This window comes from Chanos chanos, chromosome 1 (assembly GCF_902362185.1).
Source record: "Chanos chanos chromosome 1, fChaCha1.1, whole genome shotgun sequence".
In the NCBI taxonomy this organism is placed as follows: Eukaryota; Metazoa; Chordata; class Actinopteri; order Gonorynchiformes; family Chanidae; genus Chanos; species Chanos chanos.
In genome coordinates, this window is record NC_044495.1 from 41,027,832 (window position 1) to 41,046,411 (window position 18,580).

Here is an 18,580-nt window from a genome sequence, read left to right on the forward strand (position 1 = left end):
GGATACAACAGCTAAAAACACCCACAGATTAAAAAACCAAATAAGTTTATTATAGAGAGCAGCACATGAGGATAATGGCATTTGACATTTGATATATATGTCTGTGTGTGTGTGTGTGTTCTTGTTAATGAAAAATATGACCAACAGAGGGCAGTCTTGTTCTGTGGTCTATGGGTCCATAGTCAGAAACTCATTTTCTTCCCTCAGTTCTTGTAGCATCTCCATATATCCCGGGATAGCTGAAATATTTGTGAAATGACTCTCACAGTCTAAGCCTAGACAGATGCTGCTGCTGTACACCATCAGCACAAACCCAGAGAGGCCGAAAACCTGAGAAGCCCAATGACGATAGATCTCTCTGAGGGTCGGCAATTCCAGGTCCAGAATGAGTGTTATTCAGGCTGTAATGGGAGAACGATTGGAGTTTGTGTGGTGTTTTGGTACACTGGTAATTCACAGCACTCAGTGACAAAACATGTGTCACTGAATTTTGTGAAATGTAAAATTGTAGCCCTCAGGGTTTGTCTGTGCTGGAGCCACATTCAAGCTATAATTTTACAATACTGTCTGCTGCACCCAAAGTCTGTGGTCATTCATTTCTTATGTCCCTCCCCTGAGGCTGCATTAACGCGGCAACACATGGCTTCAGTGGATTGAGACTGACGGGCAAAATGAAGAGTGGGTAGTGTGATGATGATGACGATGACGCCAGTGATGATGACAAAGATGGTGATGATGATGCTGTGATTGACAGTTAACTGTATTGCTGTGTGTGGAGGCTGTCACATCTCCGCCAGCCTGCTCTCTTCTTTCACCCACACGTCGAATCGCCAAAATCTGCCCGATTCTCGGCGAGCTGAATCCTCTCGTCGTGAGACAGCGGGGCTGTCAGCGCGTGACAGGGAAGGAGAAACGACTTCACTAACTCACCTTGCCTCCGTAAGGAAAATAACCAAAGCAAGCATGGGGCCGGAGTCACTTTGTTTTACCAGATGTCTCTGTAAATAAAGAATGACCCGGTAACTGGCATTGCTCATGTTTTATTTATGGTTCTTATGAACAGGGCTTTTGCCTTTCTACTGCCTTGGGACTTGGCAGCCCCTGCTCGCATTCGCCCTAGTTGGCCGTTCCAGCGACGTTCAAGTAACACAGATGGCTCCAGAAAAGCCCAAGGTGAAACGGAAAACAAGCAAAACACCCTTGTGTACTAAACACAGGTGCCCAGTCCTAATCCTTTTAAACAGCTTCTTCTCCTTGAGTTCAATTTACTGTCCTTACACATTCCTCCTTTCATCCTTCAGACTGAACAGAAAAAAAAGACCAGAGGATATACCAGAGTGTTTTGTTTACAGCCTTTTTATTTTGTTCCGAACCGAATCCTGTTTGCTAGCTTCAGCAGCTAGAACTCTTGAGAACCATCTAAAGAGGACTCTCTTGTCAAAGAGAGGGTTTGAGGAAAAACCTATATCCACCAGAACTCTAAGAAAGATTGCCAAAGCTTCGATAAGCCTGAGAGAAGGACCCTCTAAGGTCAGCCAGGAAATTTTCCCAGCAAACACAGAACACTCTATAAATACAGCTAAATGTTCAGCACAGGGATTATGGGGTTATAACAGAAACTCAGCATACCTACAATGCTTTGACTAGTTTTTCATTAAAATATTAAACGAAAGCTTTTTTTTTTTTTTAACACAGCTCTTTTTGCATGGTTCCACATATTGATAATTAGGCCCTTCAAAATTTATGATAAAATAAATTAAAATATTAAAGATTAAAAAGGTTATTTTAACAATAACAATAATGACAAAATTGTGGAAAAATAGCATGATGGTAATTAAGAGACAACGATTTGCATAATCCTCAACATAAAGATAATTAATTTAAAATGCTTTATTCCCGAAAACTGCTTTTTTCTGTCTTAGTAGCCTTTCTCACCTCATAAAAAATCTTGCCAAACGAAGTGAGAAAGCAGAGTTGACTCACTGGCTCCATCACTTTTAATTGGAAACACTTGGAAATTAGGATAGCCTGTTCTAGACTAGGCAATTAAAAATTTTTTAAACATGAATCAAAACAACAATAGCCTCTAAATGCGAACGTGTCTGTTTGTTTAACGAAAATAATTGAGAACAACATGGGTTTCAAAATAAAAAGAAATGTCATTATGCTCTAAAATCCTTGTCTGCATTTCATAACGTCCTCCAAAATGCTCCGATTTAGAATTGTGCTTATTTAATCGTGACCGTCCTTGCGGCCTGTAAAAGTGCTTGTTATTACTCCTTTGAGACAGACACACTCTTCCCCTCAGCTCTTTGTGCTTAAAATACTGTAAATTTACACTACAAGCCATAACTATTACAGTAATAATAAGAGACCCAGAGTGGACACTCATCACCCCCCTCAAATGTTTCAGGGCAAAACTGTGTCAGTGCTCCAAACAGATGCTTGATCAAGGGCATACTCTCACTCTGTTTGACGAGTGGTCTCCTCTTTCACAGCTTCACTCAAACTGGTTGCAGATCCGACAGAGCACAGCGTGTGTTCTGACCTATCACAGTTTGGAATGCAACCTTAGTTACTGGGGCAAACCCGCCCCCAAGGTGCAGTCTGGCCTCCTGTTTGGCACACATTAAAACCCCCAACCAAATGTCATAGCCCAGAAATGCTTCCTGTTCTTTGACTCTCTTTCCTGTTTCCAGTAGACAGTCACGGGGTGGGTCAGATTCACACAAATGAGCCTCGGACCAAAACCAAGATTTGACACAACAAACGGATTTGGTCATTTAATCAGTCTACCGCACTTCTGTATAAGTTTGTATGTCATAATATTTTGTCATATCGATCAAACAAAGTAACACAACAATGGGCACTGCCGATATATCCCCGTCTTGATGACTGTGCAAAATGAATGGGGATAGAGTGAACCAAACAGTCTGTTAACAGAGTTATTCTTTGGCATCATTGAGGCCTGTGTTCCTGAAAGTGTTCAAGAGAGCCTAACCCAAACCTTGAGGAAACTCTACTCTGGCAGTGTGTGAGTGGGCTCCCCTGTACTGGTCTCGGCTCTCGCTGGAGAGAGCTGTTGAATCGGATTAATAATAAAGCAATGACAGAAGCTGCACTGTGGGCTTCAAAAACTAGGTTACAACAGAAGTGTATTATCTTTGACCCCAAAGATTGACTTTAGTGTCATGGCAGATGAGTGGAAGATCTGTGGCTGCCTTGCATTATTAAATACAGTTTGCGCTGGATGGCTGCCACTTTCCTGTCAGCTCTCCTCTCAGGACAAGGACAGACTGATGGACCTCAGTTTGGTGTCAGTGACAGGAAAGGCCTCATCTGTCTGTGTAAATGATACACAATCGTCATTATGAGGAAGGAGAAACGTGAGGTGAAAAAATAAGAAGAAATATCCTCAGTGCTACCTGCTTTCTGCTGTCACGAAGCACGTTTAAACAGTCAGGTCTGTCACGAAGCACGCCAGAGTCAAGACTCAGAGATTTTATAACATTGTTTCACCAGAACCAAAACCAGCAGGCACTGGTTGTAGGACGGGCAAAAAAATGTAAATCTTCAGCAAACAGCCAGTGAGAAGGTCAAGGCTGTGGCTAATGTGACAGTGAGATATTTCTCTCACTCAGAACCACTACAGCAACCTCTCAGAAATCCTCCTACCTCAACCAATTCAACAACAAATTTGTCACGGGAATATCTCTCTCTCCATCTCTAAGCTCTAGGCTCAAACATTGACCTCTCATGAATCAAACCCTGGTGTAAAAAACAAACAAACAAACAAACAAACAAAAAAGGCTGAGTCTGCCCACTTTGTGAGAGATGAGATATCTTCCACTTCAGAAAAAGATACCAACCTCTATTATTTCAAGATTCTGTTATAGTACATTTGAGGAAAAAAACAACAATAACAACAACTATAACAACAAACACTTTTTTCATCATATGGACATTACTATGACACATAGGTCGCAATACAAACGAGCAATAATCAAAGGAACATTTAATCATTTCACAGATTGACTATGTAACGGAATAACATAATGATTTTAAGATTCAAGATTCAAGATTCAAGAGTTTTATTGTCATGTGCACAGCAGAACAGGCAGTTACACTGTACAATGAAATTCTTACTTTGCTAATCCTCCGTTGCCAGACAATATATAAATAAGTAGAAAAAATTCTTAAATGGGAAGATCTTATATGGAGACATATAAATAGCAAGTGAAAAAAGAGAGAGGTGAGGTAGATATGATGTGCAAATGTCGCAGTAAGATTTATGATTATATATATATATATATGATATATATGATTTCTTATTAAGACGTTGAATATGGGCCAGAGAGAAGAGGTTGAGAGAACTAACCAATAAAGCTGAACTCTTCAGATGTGTTGTCTTGCACCTTGTGGACAGCATCATGTTCAGTCTAAAGGAAATGTGCAGGTGAGAGCGGCTGAGGCTGGAGAGTGAAGTCTGACTGAAGTCATTAAAGACTTTTACCTGACCGGATACAACACCTCTTATTAAGTGTGTTCTGTAGCAGTTCTTGTCTATTCACTAGCACAGCACATTAGTATAAACTCCAAAGAAATGTAATTCTTTTCTCCCTTATTTAAGCAGTGGAGCCATTTAAAAGAATACCTGGCAAGATTCAATCTAGTGCACGCTTTCAAAATTGACTACAACAAACAATTTGGAGCAATGTCAAAAGATGACACGCAACACTGGCACCATCACAAAAGGTGTAAGAGAAGACAGCCCATCAGATCTATCAAGAGTCTCACAAGAGTCTCCTCATTATTGGTCATGCAGATTTGGATTAACAATATGTACGAGGTGGCAGTCCTTGGCAGGCAAGTCCCACGAGAGTTCCCAGATGACAATGTATTCCCTGTCTTCAGATCCTTATTTCACATATATTTGTGACACCATACCCTCAGTGCTGACATATGGAGTTGTGCATGTAAGGTTAATTTAAAAAAAATAATTTATGCACTCTATGACAATGACATGTCATTGTTACATCACAACCCCACAACCCTCACATTTTTGAGCCAAAACTAGTACTGTACCTTTAGCCAATAGACAGGTTTTGCCAACAGACAGGTAGCCATTTGCTCTCCTGTGGTGGATTTTGTGCTTGCCTCAAATAACAATACATTGTTAGAGCCCTTACTGTGACTGTGATGTTGTGAGGAAATACGTGAGGTTTGTTATTAGCGAGTTATTTCCTGTGAGACCATGTTTGCAGGCTGTCTGAGCGCATTCATATGAACAGTCTCAGAGAACACTCTGCAGGCTCAGAGTATCTGGCTCTTATGTTATTCTCTGGTTAGGAGAGCGCTATTCTTTCATCGCTTAGAGAAATGAAATAATGATACAACGATGAAGTGTTATCATTATTTTAGAGTGTATTTATCACTGTTCTCACAGCGAATGGTTGAGACACGATTGCTGACTCCGTGGCCTTCTAGGTGTGAATCTGTTTCTCTCTCCGTGTTTGCATGCGGGAAGATCCAACGTGACCTGTCGGCCTGAAGTAATACTTACGTGTCATTGCCATAGAATTGGACATGAGACAGATAAATTATGAGTGTGTGTGTGTGCGAGCGAGAGAGCGAGAGAGTGAGAGCGAGAGTGAGAGAGAGAGAGAGAGGTACAGAGAGAAAGAGAGAGAGAGAGAGAGAGAGAGAGAGAGAGAGACAGAGAGAGAGAGTTTGTTGTGTAAATTAAAGCAAATATTGTGGGCATGTGAGAGAGGGAGAGAGAGAGCATTGAAAAAGAAAGTGTGTGAAAATGATTGTTTATGTGTTTGTGGGTGTGAGTGCATTTTTTATGAGGACTGAGAAAGAAAGAGAAAAAGAGAGAGAGAGAGAATGGGGGGGGGGAAAGTCGAAAAGAACGATGGTAAATAAGGAGCGGGACTAACCGCCACGACTGGTTCACACATCCATTTCCCCCCGGCTTCCTCCGAGCTGTGCTCCCCTCTTTTAATCCCTTTTCCAAACGTTGTTTGTGCCCCCTCGGGAGCCCAAGCCCATTTTCTATTTATGGAGAACTGTGGAGAGGACGTGAGCTGGGCTCCGAGAGCCAGGCATTGTGTTGGAGTGAGGGAGAGAGAGGAGAGAGAGAAAAAAAAACCGCAGCCAACAAACACGTTTACGGTGAACAAGAGCTCCGTCAGAGTGCGAGAACGGGTGAGAAACGGAGAGATGGGGAGAGCAGAGAAGCGACGCCCTCACCATACGCCCTCACATGATCACATACATGACAATGAGAAAGTATAAGGGTTTTTCACATAAATATATAGGACTTAACTGAAACATGTTCTCACTTTCTCTTGTAGATTTTCATCCATTTCTTCCATCTTTGCACCCCCCACACTCATCTGTTCTATCTGTTCCTTCTCCTTTTCATTAATAGAGACCTCTGTCTCTATCTCTATCTCTCTCTCTCGAAGACAGACACACACACACACACACACACACACACACACACACATCTATACATACATAATTCACACATTCTGTGGCCAAGCTGAAATCTACAGTGAACAACTCGCACACAGAGAGAGGAGAAAATAAGGAGGAAGGAGGGACAAGTAAACAGAAAACAGATCTGTAATGCAGAGAGTAGTATTGGGGAGAGCAGAGAGAAGGAGGAGAGTAATGGAGTTAATAATTAGAAAAGACTGGGGTTAGGAAGAGAAAGAGAAAAGCTATAGGAGACTCAAAGAAAGAGACAACACTCTAAGAGAGAAAAATGTGCGAAGAAGAACAGACAATAAAGCACAGATTACAGAAAGGCCGCGTACCACACAGGGAGAGAAAGAGGACGAGACAGAGAGAGCGTATGTGTTTATTTCAGGAGGCGTAAGAATGCCCCCCCCCCCCGGCCTCCATTCCAGCAGCGGGAGTGTCTCTTTGGCCCTCTAATGTCCTTAATTAAAGCGAACAGTGTTATCTGCAGCTCCCCTTGGAGTGCTATTACCAAAGCATCACTTAGCTTCAGTCTGATTAACTGAGCCAAGAAACGCATCAGGGTAAACGTTAATAACGGAAGAAGAAGAAGAAAGAAAAGAGAAAGGAGGACAGGTGGAGGTGTGTGTGCGTTTGTGCGTGTGTTTCACAACTGACACTTCAAAGAATGAGGTGACAACATGACACGCTCTGGGCTCATGCCTGTAAAGATAAAGAGGTCTGGGTTTAATCAGCGCGAGTCTGCCCAGGCTGATCCGAGCCGAGATGCATGCAATCTTTCAAATGGCCCGTATTTAAAAGATGAGCGGGGGACGGGGACGGGGACAAGGGGGGTTGAGCACTCGCTGGAGGAAAAAAAAAGGAAGGGGATTAGAAGAACTGTAAGGAAAAGGTACACAGCGCGTCAAGAAGCGCACACCTCCGGAGAAAAGGTCAGGTGTAAGAGCTGGGTGAAGACGAAGGGCGTTTTTACAGACGAAGCAGATGTCTGAAAGCACCGTAATTCTGACGATCCTTTTGTTTTCCACGGTTTTAAATGGTGCAGGTTTATGGAGGAGACCTGAAAGATCGACCCACAGGTTATGGCGGAGAGCTCTAAAAGGGGCTCTTTTTCCAGGCAGTTTGGCAAAACTGGGATGGCATTTGACGGTCTCACTCGCTATTGAAACTCATACTCCATTTTTTGAGCCAAGTCTGTGAATGAGGAACTTATTTACAGTCAAGAGGATTGAATCAGGGACCTCAAAGTTCATTAAGAATTTCAGCCCTTGATATACAGTACATTCAGAAAAAACAACATTAGCTCATAATGAACAGAGGATGTTTAGGGTGAACAATAGTCTTTTATATCAAAGTTGTCTGTTGATCTGATGCTAAAGGGATTGATGTTTTGCCAATGATTGGAGGCTCCAGGGCATTTTACATGAATCCACTTTATGCTGCATTAGTTCCATCCTAACATGTGAGAGATGTTCATGCAGTTTTGGAGAGTTTGACAGAGATGTTCCGTGGAAAAGAAAAGGTGGCAAATATAAATTCTCTTTCAGCAGCCCCTGACGGTACTCTGGTTTTATTGCATTATGTATTCAAACTTGGCTGAGAGACATGGCAAATCTCCCTGTTTCTCAATGTGAACGGGTACACTGCGTCATGCCTCGTGAAGGCCCAGGGGTCCACCAGGGATTAGGGCGGCCATGTCCCTGCTCAGGTCTGCAGTGACATATTACAACCCACTGCAGCTGCTGAGAGAGCAGAGCCACACCCCCATATACAGATCACATATAGCAATATAAAGGATCTGACCAAACGGGAGACAAAGAAAAAAAACGGAGAAAGACACATAAACTCTGTTTTCATTAAGGAAACTGCGGTTCCAGTAGACTCCAACCAACACATCTGGATGTAAACTGGTCATGGGGAGGTCTAGTGGGGGGGGGGGGGGTGGCTGAATCTTATTAGCTCCAGATTCTCCGGTGGTGTAATCCAAAAGTGAATGAGACCATTAAATCACTTGTCCAGTCAAGCAAAGCATCGCGTCACGTACAGTTAGTAGCTTCTAGTTTGGTTCACTATCCGGATTCAAGATGAAGTGTGTGCATTCTGAGAAAGGATAAACTGAGATAGATGCTGGGAAGTAGATTAGTCATAGCCCTTGCTGAGGACCTTTTACTGTGATGAGGTGTGCTGTGTGTGTGTGTGAGAGCTCTCAGGACAATATTTTGCATTTGTGTTTATTTAGGCCACTTGGAATTTCTTATGTTGCTGTTTGTTTCTAGGCACTTTATTCAACTACCTTCTGTCTCTGGTGTCTCTCTGACTGTTTTTTTCCCACCTACTTTACACCTGGTCTGAAACACATGCTGTTCCTGGGTGAAAACTCAAAAGCAGCCAACTGTGACGGTTATGTCAGAGACAAGAGAACTATATGCATGTACCAGGACATGAGACAGAGTGGAAATTGATGGCTCATGCTGTGCAGATACTGGAAATGTGATATAAAAACCCAAAGGACTTTAATCAAACCCCTTAGTAAATGGCAAAGTTTGCAAGCGCAGTTACATCTAACAGTCAACAGATGGCGGCAGTGTCAACATGATTAGTATGCAGAACGCCTTCACATCGTATAGACGAACATCTGACAGCCAGTTCTCCGACCAGCTAGGAAGCTTCAGGTCGGCACTGCACTGTCTCATTCATTCCCGCTAGTGTGTTTAGTAGACGTTTAATTAATCATATCGTACCAGTTGGACGTCGGCCGGTGACAGGTGTAGCACGATAAGAAGATGATTAGTGAGGGGAAAAGGGTAGGCCCATAGTCTTCGACATGCGGAGACGTTGATTGAAATTAGAGCACCCAGGAAAATTTGTCTGCACGTCGACGCACAGTTCCCAAACTGATTACGCGCAGTTGCTCAAAATTATACAAAAACTCCTTTGGCAACAAGCTATTACACGGCCAGTTTCAAAAGACGTTTAACACTTGTGAAACTGTATTGGTGTTATCTTTGTAAATGTGTTATATTTTACCTGACGGGAAGAAATCACTTGACATGCGGTTAGATATGCCTCATTCCGATTACATTTGCATTTTAAAAGGGTGGACTAAACAGATCGAAGTGCAGACAACTGACAACTAAGTCTAGGGAATTTCACGCCATGTAATTCCCCTTTTGATGTAACGAATTCCCTTATACATACTGCGGTTACTCGGGTTCTTGAAGGACTTCGAAAAACTTGCCAAGATTTGACTTGGGTTCCAGCGCTCTGACGCCTACGTGACATCACAGCCAATCCCCTTCGCTTGTAATTATTCGTGCAAATGCTCGTTGTCGCTGCGCAACAGTGTTGCCACTGTCCTTAACAGAAGCAGTAAGAACGAAAGCATACCTGTACCTACACTCTCCACCCGACCTTTGTGGGGAGGGGTTTAAATTACTTAAGAAACAACCGACTGTAAATCGTAAACGAGGAAACACAAGACGCTGGCTTAGAGGGTAATCCCACAATTCAGTAACTCTGGTGTTGACCTCTTTTTGTTAACAGTTTGTTTACTGAGTGACAGAGAGAGAGAGAGAAAGGACGACGACAAAGAGCAATTTATGGTCAATATTTTTGTAGCTTTGAGGATTATCTTCAGACTGTCTCCATTTAAGAAGAATGGCGAGAGACAGCGCAACAAACAGCTTCGTTTTGAAGAAATGGTTGGTTGGAACTGTTGTTCTGCTGCTCTTGCAAGGTAAGATATGCAGGTCCGACAGACTTGTTTGTTCTTACAGTTGTTTCTGTTGTCTGGTCTTGTGGCGTAATCTGTGTCGGTGTTCGGCTATGTGACTAATTTGCGCCCGTGATAAGTGTTCCACGGAGTCAGTCGTCCCATGTGGATAGAACGAAAACTTGCACGCGTGCACATTTGTTAATATGTACAAGTTTAGTCGGTCCTGATCCCCCGTGTTGCCGTTTAAGCTGCTCGTGTTTATCACCTACCTGAAAAAGATCGACTCAAGTCTAGTCTCATCCCTAGTTTCGGTAGTAGCCTACGCCATGTTACGCAAGGTGTGGCCTCCCGTGATAGCCGTTGCTCGCTGCGTAAACGCAGCAGGTGTGAATGTTTCGGAACCACTTACTTTACTCCGCGATGAGAAACCAATTCCAAAATCCCCATCCCCCTGAGATCGCAGTCTTAGGTATCACGAGTTGTGTGCACTTAAACTGACACTTCTGTCCAAAATGCTTTGACCTACACAGCGAGAGACAAGCAACAGGGTGTAGGCATTGTCACCCCTGACTGGGGTCGTCAAACAGGGCTACGCGCATCAGTACGAGACCTTCGCTGTTAACGTTGCCGTACTTGATCTTTGTTAACGTGTTTTCTCTACAAACATTAGACTTTTTATCCTGGTTTTCATATAAAAATGCAAAGCGATTAAAAAAAATCCCCGCCAATGTTCAATATCACTAAGCCAGTGGAAATCAAATATATCGGTCCGTCTTGAACCGATAAGGCGGCGTCTGTTGTCGTCTTGGTTGGGCACTGTGGTCCAGTGGTCAGTCTGGATAAGTGAAGACATTATTGGGGGGCTCGTTCGCAGGTGTGAGTTTGCTTCTAGAACATTCAGAAGCTTGTACGACTCACAGCCCACACGTTTATTCCACAAATGCACATAAAATTTCTGGAAGCACCACATGAAGTGTCTCAGTCCATTGTTTTACTGTTAAATATTTCTTAAAAAGGGATTACTTTTTTACTGGAATACACCCTGAAGCAACTAGCCTGTCAGACTTGCGTTGCGGAGCTTTTCAAAATTTTACCGTTCCTTTTTCACGGACGTTTTCTTATTTTCAGCTCTGAAAAATCCATGAATCCAGGTCAAATTTGCTAGAGGATTGTTTGTATAGATTAAAAGGGGGGGGGGTGTTCCAACAAGTTGTCATGGAGATGGCTTTATAGCCATGCATTTGGGGTCCGGTGGCATCCATCTTGTCTCAGAAGAGTGCAGGGAGGGGAATTATAATCAGGAATTTGGTGCATGTAGCGTTCCTGATGATGTTATTTTCAGATTGTAAAATGGAAAGATGCTAGATTCAAATGAACAGCAGTTTTTTCCCTTTCATTTTTTGTGCTTTCAAATCTGTTACTTAATTTTTTTCCATCCTAAGCCAGCTGGCTTGTTTGACAACAGGTTGTTGAAAACAATAAGCCTCAATTCTTGTGTGGCTCATGGCAGATTAGGACGTAACCAGCACCTTTCTTAAGAAATCTCTGCCCCCTCTCTCTCTCTCTCTCTCTCCCTTCCCTCTCTCTCTCTCTCTCTCTCTCTCACACACACACACTCTCTCTCTCTCTGTCTCTCATACCAACTCACACACACACACAAACAATGAAGGAAATTTGAGCTTTTTCAGTGAATGCCTTTCTCCCCTTCCTCCCCTATTTTAAGCTGCATTCAAACCTCTGTCCTGTGCTTTTGTTCGACAGGCTTTAGTCAGTGCCGCACTGGAAGCGTCACCCCCCCCCCCCCCTTCCCTGTGGATGTGGGCCTCATTGTTTTTGAAAGGGCCTGTGTGTGTGAGAGAGAGAGAGAGAGAGCTTTCAGCAGGCAGATAAAACTCTATCAGAGAGAGCGTTCAGGCAGAGGTTCCTGTGTGTCCTGGGTTTACCCGGAGGATGACAAATGTTAGTCACTGGTTCTGGCTCTAACACAAGGGAAGACCTGCTGGATTTAGGAGAAAAAAATACCCAAAACAAACAAGCAAAAAAAACCGTCTTGTAGATTTAACATGTTCACAATTTTTTTTTTCATAATAATTCCTGTAGACAGCTATGTCTGCCCACTGGAATCTTGCTCCTTTGCTTCAAAAATAGCTGGAATACAACTTACTTTTACAGTGCTCCAGAAAAGGAAGACTCTCTCTCTCTCTGTGTCTGTCTGTCTGAAAGCCAATTGCTCTTATGAGATGTGGTAGAGTGGGCATTAGTGAAGGTGAGAGGCCTTCTGATTGGCCAACCTCAAAGACCCACCACCCACGAGCTTCCTGGGATGAAATGGAAGCTGAAGGGAGAAATGGTTCTGTGGGTTTTCGGAGCAACCTTCTCACCTCTGCATATTTTTGTAGACTTTCATACATTTCTTCCATCTTTGCTCTCTCTCTCTGTCCCTCACCCCCTTCTTCCTCCTCCACCCACTTCTGTTCTGTTCTGCCCTTCTCCTTTTCATTAATAGATCTCTCTCGCTCGCTCTCTCCTCTCTCACCGCTGTAGGTTGCCACATACTTTTCAGCTGCGAGTCTTCGAGCCGGTCCGCGAAAAGATATTTGCTGAATCGTTTTCTTCCTCTTCATTAGGAGCCGTGTCATTTTAATTGCATTTTGATTCTCAGAGGTTTTGTCCACTGCCGTTAACGGCAGATTGAACACGCATGTGCTGGTGCCTAATTGTTCTGACAGTCGTATACCATCATTTCGTCGGGACCGACCGTAATAATTTATAGCTGCTCCAACCTTATTACCTACGATGTTACCGTTTGGTAGAAAACGTTCTGACTGTTGGCGATCCTGTCGGCCCAGTTATTCGAGATACGAACAGGATAAAATGTAACCCGCAACACGAAGAAGGCAATTTAACAACCGTAGTATACGTTAATTAAAACACAGGCTTCGAAAAGGCTAGACAAGTCTTGACAAGCATAATGGACTTGCTATCTCTGTTTGTTTTTGAGCAGCAAGTAATTTCTGTTTTAAAGAGTATAAATTTGTTTACTTATATCACGATTAGATGGTCGGATAAACCTACGTATTACTGTCCTCAGCTTTTATTTGAATCTCAGTATATTACATCTGATGACGAACAAAATTACGCTAGGTTTATTTACGTAATTGAGGAACCACATCAGCAGGCTTTTGTTGCAACGAATTAAATCTGTAGAACGTCTCGGACAGTCGTGGTTGTTTGTGGAGAAAGAGTCCAAATAGACTAATGTATAATTCACAGAACGCAGCGATGACTGTCCGTCTCTCGAGCGTTTTAGAATGCTTTTGGTGACAGCCGCAGTAGTGAAAAATGTCTGCGAGCGGTCCAAGTTATTCACAATCCCTTTGCATAAACACCCGCCCCTCTCAACATTGCTTTGTGGCGCGGGTTTTACGGCAGGTTTTGAGAATTGAGATGACAAGCATGTCTCTGCTTGATAAACCCCACAGCGAATTCTACAGTTCGGTTTTCGGGTTTTTTTAAAACATGAGACAGAGGGGCTAATGTTTTCAGAAGTTTTTAGAATATTCCAGGGTCAAAAAGGAACTGACTTGCATTGGCAGTTTTCTTTGTGTGTCTGTTGCTTTCATGTTCCCCCTAAGTTTGTTTAAGAAGCAGTCCGGGGATTCAGTCAGTGCATCTTGTAAAGTTCCGCTGCCTTTATTCATAGAAACAGTGAGTGATGTGAAAGCGATGGAAGCCTGTGTTAATTAGAATTGCTGTTTGCAAGATCACACCTTCATGAACAATGACAGCAGGCTGATGATAGCATCAAGACGAGGGAAACACAGTCACACAAAATGCAAAACCGTACGTAAACACACACACACGCGCGCACACACACACACAGAGCAGGCTGATGATAGCATCCAGATGAGGGAAACACAGTCACACGCAATACAAAACTGTACATATACACACACACAAGCACACACACTGTGAGATGGTGCCATGTTATAAAAATACACATGTGGCCCTAAAAAGACAAGACACACACATTTAAGTAGCCTACACATACACCACAACACAAACAGAATAACTACAATTCCACATATAAACACACACTTTATATATAAAAAATAAAAATACATGCAGAGCCTTACAACACACAAACATATATAAAGATACATACAACATAGCCCACATGGCTCCGCTGTCAGAGGTGAGTGGAGGTTCAGACTGACAGACTAAGTCTGAGGGACAGGGCTGACAGTGCAGCGAATGGCTCTTAAATTCTGTGGCTTGGTTCTCCTTGTCTCAACGCCTCACTGCTCCAACTTTGGCTATACTGTCAGCCTTGGCTATTCTTGGATCTTAACTGCACTGAGGCATTTTCCTCCTTCACACACACACACACACACACACACACACACACACACACACTCCCCCTCTCTCTCTTTCTCTCTCTGTCTGTCAGGTGTTAGAATGAGCATAATCCAGAGGAATGGAGGGCAAGCTCATGATGAAGAGAATGAGAGAGGGAGCAGTGTTGAAAGAGAGGACATGAGTGTAAAAGCAGTTTATCTCTTCTTTTATCTGGAGGAATGTTGGTTTTTTTTTTCATTGCAGGAGATACAGGAGATTTATGAAACAGGGAAAATGCAGGGGATTTATGAGATGGTGATTACACAGTGATTTCACACAGTGGAATAGAATAAATGACTCATTTTCGTGTCGAATAAGCTGTAAGAAACCTTCTCATGTGTTGCATGTAATTAATGTTTAGGGCTGTAATTTATACAAGTACACTTCCAAATCATGTAAATCAAGTATTATTCCTCATCTGTGTGCCCAACACCAGGAACATGACATATGATTGGTGTTTAAGACATGTGCTGACCAATCGCTGACAGTGTGTCTGATTTGGTAGGAATAAAACATGAGCATATTGGACAGGCTTTCAGTCAGTGAGTTGCACCAATATGTATTGTTTGCAAGAGTCCCTGTGACCTCATGAAGAAGTGTGTGTATGTGTGTTTGTATGTGTGCGTGTGCGTGCGTGTGTGTGTGTGGCAGCTGTGGTGGGGAACTTTGGCATAGCATTATACTATCAGGAATGCCTACTGAGAGAGAGAGAGAGAGAGTGAGATAAAGACAGGGGAGAGAGAAGTGGTGATGTGGTATCAGTCTAGATGGGTGGAGTTTTTCTGCCATAAGGGTGTGTCTTGCATGGTGATGAAGTTTGAGTCCTGTGTAAGGTCTTGAATTTCCTGTTGTGGGGACAGTCTCAGGACTGAGAGAGAGATAGTGAGAGAGAGAAGATGGATTATGGATGACTTGGAGGTGTATCCCTGATCTACGAGGGAGCCAGAATGTTGTGTGAAGGGACAAACCCTCCTCCCATCCCCCCACCTCTAGGGACAAAGCTGGCCTCCATCATCCATCTTCTGCTCCATATGCGTATCTCACTCAGGGTGACTGTTTCACCCAGTCTGTTATTAAATAGTCCCTCCAGCACACACACACACGCACACCTCTCTGACCCTCAGGGCTGTTGATTGGAATAAAGGCATTTGCCTTCACTGAGGTTTTTATGACTGCAGGCAGAGATAGTCTGGACCTCAGCCATGTGTTGCACACTTGTCTGTTTTGGCCTGTAGCTATATGTTTGAATATTTATATATGTATATATGTATGGATGCAGCCTACATGTGGATCTGTGTGTGAGTATACAGTATGTGCGCATGTGCAAATTTGTTGCCCACAAAATCTGAGAGGAAAGGAGGGCACGTGAATTAGTCCCTTGCTGAGAGTGTCTGAAAATCAATAGGTGACCCCTCTTTCTGGCACATTCCATTACTATATATGGGCAGCAGAGCAAGACAGTGCAATTATCGTGGGCTGCCAGGTTCTTTCCCATTAGACACACTTTCGTTCTCTATCGCTCTCTCTCGTTTTCTCTCACTCCTCGTAACCTTTCTTGTCTCTTCCTTATCTGTATAAGCCGGAATGTCTCACGTTCGTTATCAAAACCGAAACCTTATGTGAATACTAACTTAACCTGCTCCGACAAACAAAACAAAAACAATGTAGACTGTCGTCGTAATTTGTTAAAACGGGGTTTCATCGACCGTTTTCCGCGTACGGTAGCAATGTCCTAAAGTAGCCTCTTGTTCAGTCTCAGCCCGCCGTCCAGGAATCGCCGCTTATTGATTCGTGCGCGCGCCGGTGTCTTGCTCGTTGCGTTCTGAAATGCATCTTTGCTCGTCTCACCGAGCTAGTGGCTTCCTTTCCCACGAAAAAAGACTTAGCAGCATGATTACTTGTGAAAGCTAAATCGACTTTCTGCCCCCTGTCATTCCCTCTGATGGCAATTCTCTCCTTCACGTAAAAAACCCTTTAAAACCGAGGTTGCCTAAAACAAATCTTGGCATATTTTGCATTCGTAAAGATCCAGATGTATCTTGTAAAACGTTTGAAATCAGTCTGTGGTTTGCCTGTTGACTGGGTTAATTAAGGGCAAGGTTTATTTGCATGTGACGCCCTATCACAAATACTGATAAAAGCTGTGTTTCTCTGTTTTTCTTTTTGTGTTCTGTTACTCAGTTGAAAAATTTCTCAATCTCTTCCCTCTCCCCTCTGCATTTCTCTCATAACCTTAAACACAGGCTGCATGCTAAGTCCTGTCCGCCCCCACTGACATTATTTTTCACATTAGTATTTGAATATAATAGTTTCTTTCCCTCCACCCTACCCTCCCTCCGTTTGTTTATTTTCCTCTCTCCTTATCAGGGTGATAATTCATCATTCAAAAACACCAATGTTTTCCCCCTGTTCAACAGATCACGACCATCTGTGAAATATCTGTTTTTTCACCCTTCACTTTGAAGATTTTCTTCCTCTCAGGTCTCAGTTCATCTCTCTCTCTCTCTCTCTCCCTCTCCCTCTCCATGTTTGTGTATGCGAGTGGGTGAATGTTCACTCTCTCGCTCCAGAACCCCCTGCAGGTATGTCTCAGTGCTGGGTGGGGTGGCTGAGTGATTTTTGTGAGAGAGGAAATCCTGATTTGAAAAAGATGTCACAGATGCCACAGGTGGACATAGAAGCAGGTCTGGCTTGTCCTACTGGTTGTTGGTATCACCTGTTTTATTGTCAGAGACTCTGCAACAGGCTATAAACAGCTGGTTTGTGATGGTATGTTAATTGTTTTTTTATTTTCTGTGTGTCTGTGGGGTGGTGTTTTTCAGTTTTTGTGTGTTTCTTATTGTGTGTGTGTGAATGTCTGCATGCCCCTGACTGTTTTCAGAGTGTGTGGGTGTTTGTATAAATGAGTGTTTTCAGCTTCTGTGTGGGTATTGGTGTGTGGGCGTGTGTGTGTGTGTGTGGCTGAAACAGCACATCACATGTTCCAGTAAAGGCATCTGACTGTTTTGGTTTCATTCTGCTCAAGCAATGACCAACGACATTGTCCCCCACTGTCCCATCAGTCCTAAGCCATGAGAGAATGACAGCCATGTTTAGACAGGATCTTTCCTCTCTTCTCTCTGAGTGTGACACTGGCACTTCTCTTCTCCTGTTACTGCCGTTCTGGGGATGACATGGATCCTGTGGTACTGTTCACAGCTGCTTCAACAAGGAACACGTGTTTGACACGTACCGTTTCTCTTACGCGTTGAAGGAAAGCTTTTAACAATTTTTCATCTCTTCTATATCATATTCCTCCCTTAAAATGGCTGTCTGAGTAGGAGTATAATGCAGTCTCCTGACCACATGAGCCGTGATTCTGAACATTGCTGGGAGCTGTATGGACACCTCTGAGGGAGTGTTGGGCCGCTGGCTCGTGTAGAGTTCTGACCTTTGCTGGCCTCATTTCCAGAGCTGTTCCAAGGTAAAAGTGCAGTGAAGAAAAGACGAAGGATTGGCAAACCCTTTTCTTTTAGAGTCTACAAACAACGAAACAAACAAACTGACCCCTGTTCAGTTTTTTTGTCATGGCTTTTCATTGAAAACTATTTTTCATTAAAACCATTTGAAGATCACAGTTCAGCCTTGTATTGCAACACCTCTTTTGCTACATCGGTAGCTTAGTCAGTTGCTGATAAGCAGAACGTGCCTGGCTTAGTCACGCGGGACTAGCCTTCAGGATACTCACAGCCCAGCAGTGGAGAAGAGTTCAGATCCAACTTCTCCAGTTCTTGTTTTCTGCCCTATTCTGCTAAAGCTAATGGGCCAGAACAGACGTAGATTTGGGATTTGGAGACGGCCTAGATTTTTTCAGACTGGGAAATGGCACACATCAAAGTCTGCCTCAGGAGAACGAGCCATCAGTTAGTCGAGTGTGTAAGGGAATCCGTTAGCCATCGGTCGCGAGAGAAGAGTGATGTGTTAGCTATCGGGTGG

At 43.3% G+C, this 18,580-nt stretch overlaps 1 protein-coding gene across 1 annotated transcript in view; it reads left to right on the forward strand.

Annotated features, from left to right (window-relative positions):
- Nucleotides 1-18,580, forward strand: part of pvrl2l (PVR cell adhesion molecule related 2 like) — a 53,006-nt gene that overhangs the window by 4,818 nt on the left and 29,608 nt on the right. Inside the window, exons 3-4 of the mRNA XM_030791992.1 lie at nt 2,499-2,600; nt 10,456-10,591. Of these exons, the coding sequence (XP_030647852.1) occupies nt 2,499-2,600; nt 10,456-10,591 (238 nt within the window). The remainder of the gene's footprint in view (nt 1-2,498; nt 2,601-10,455; nt 10,592-18,580) is intronic.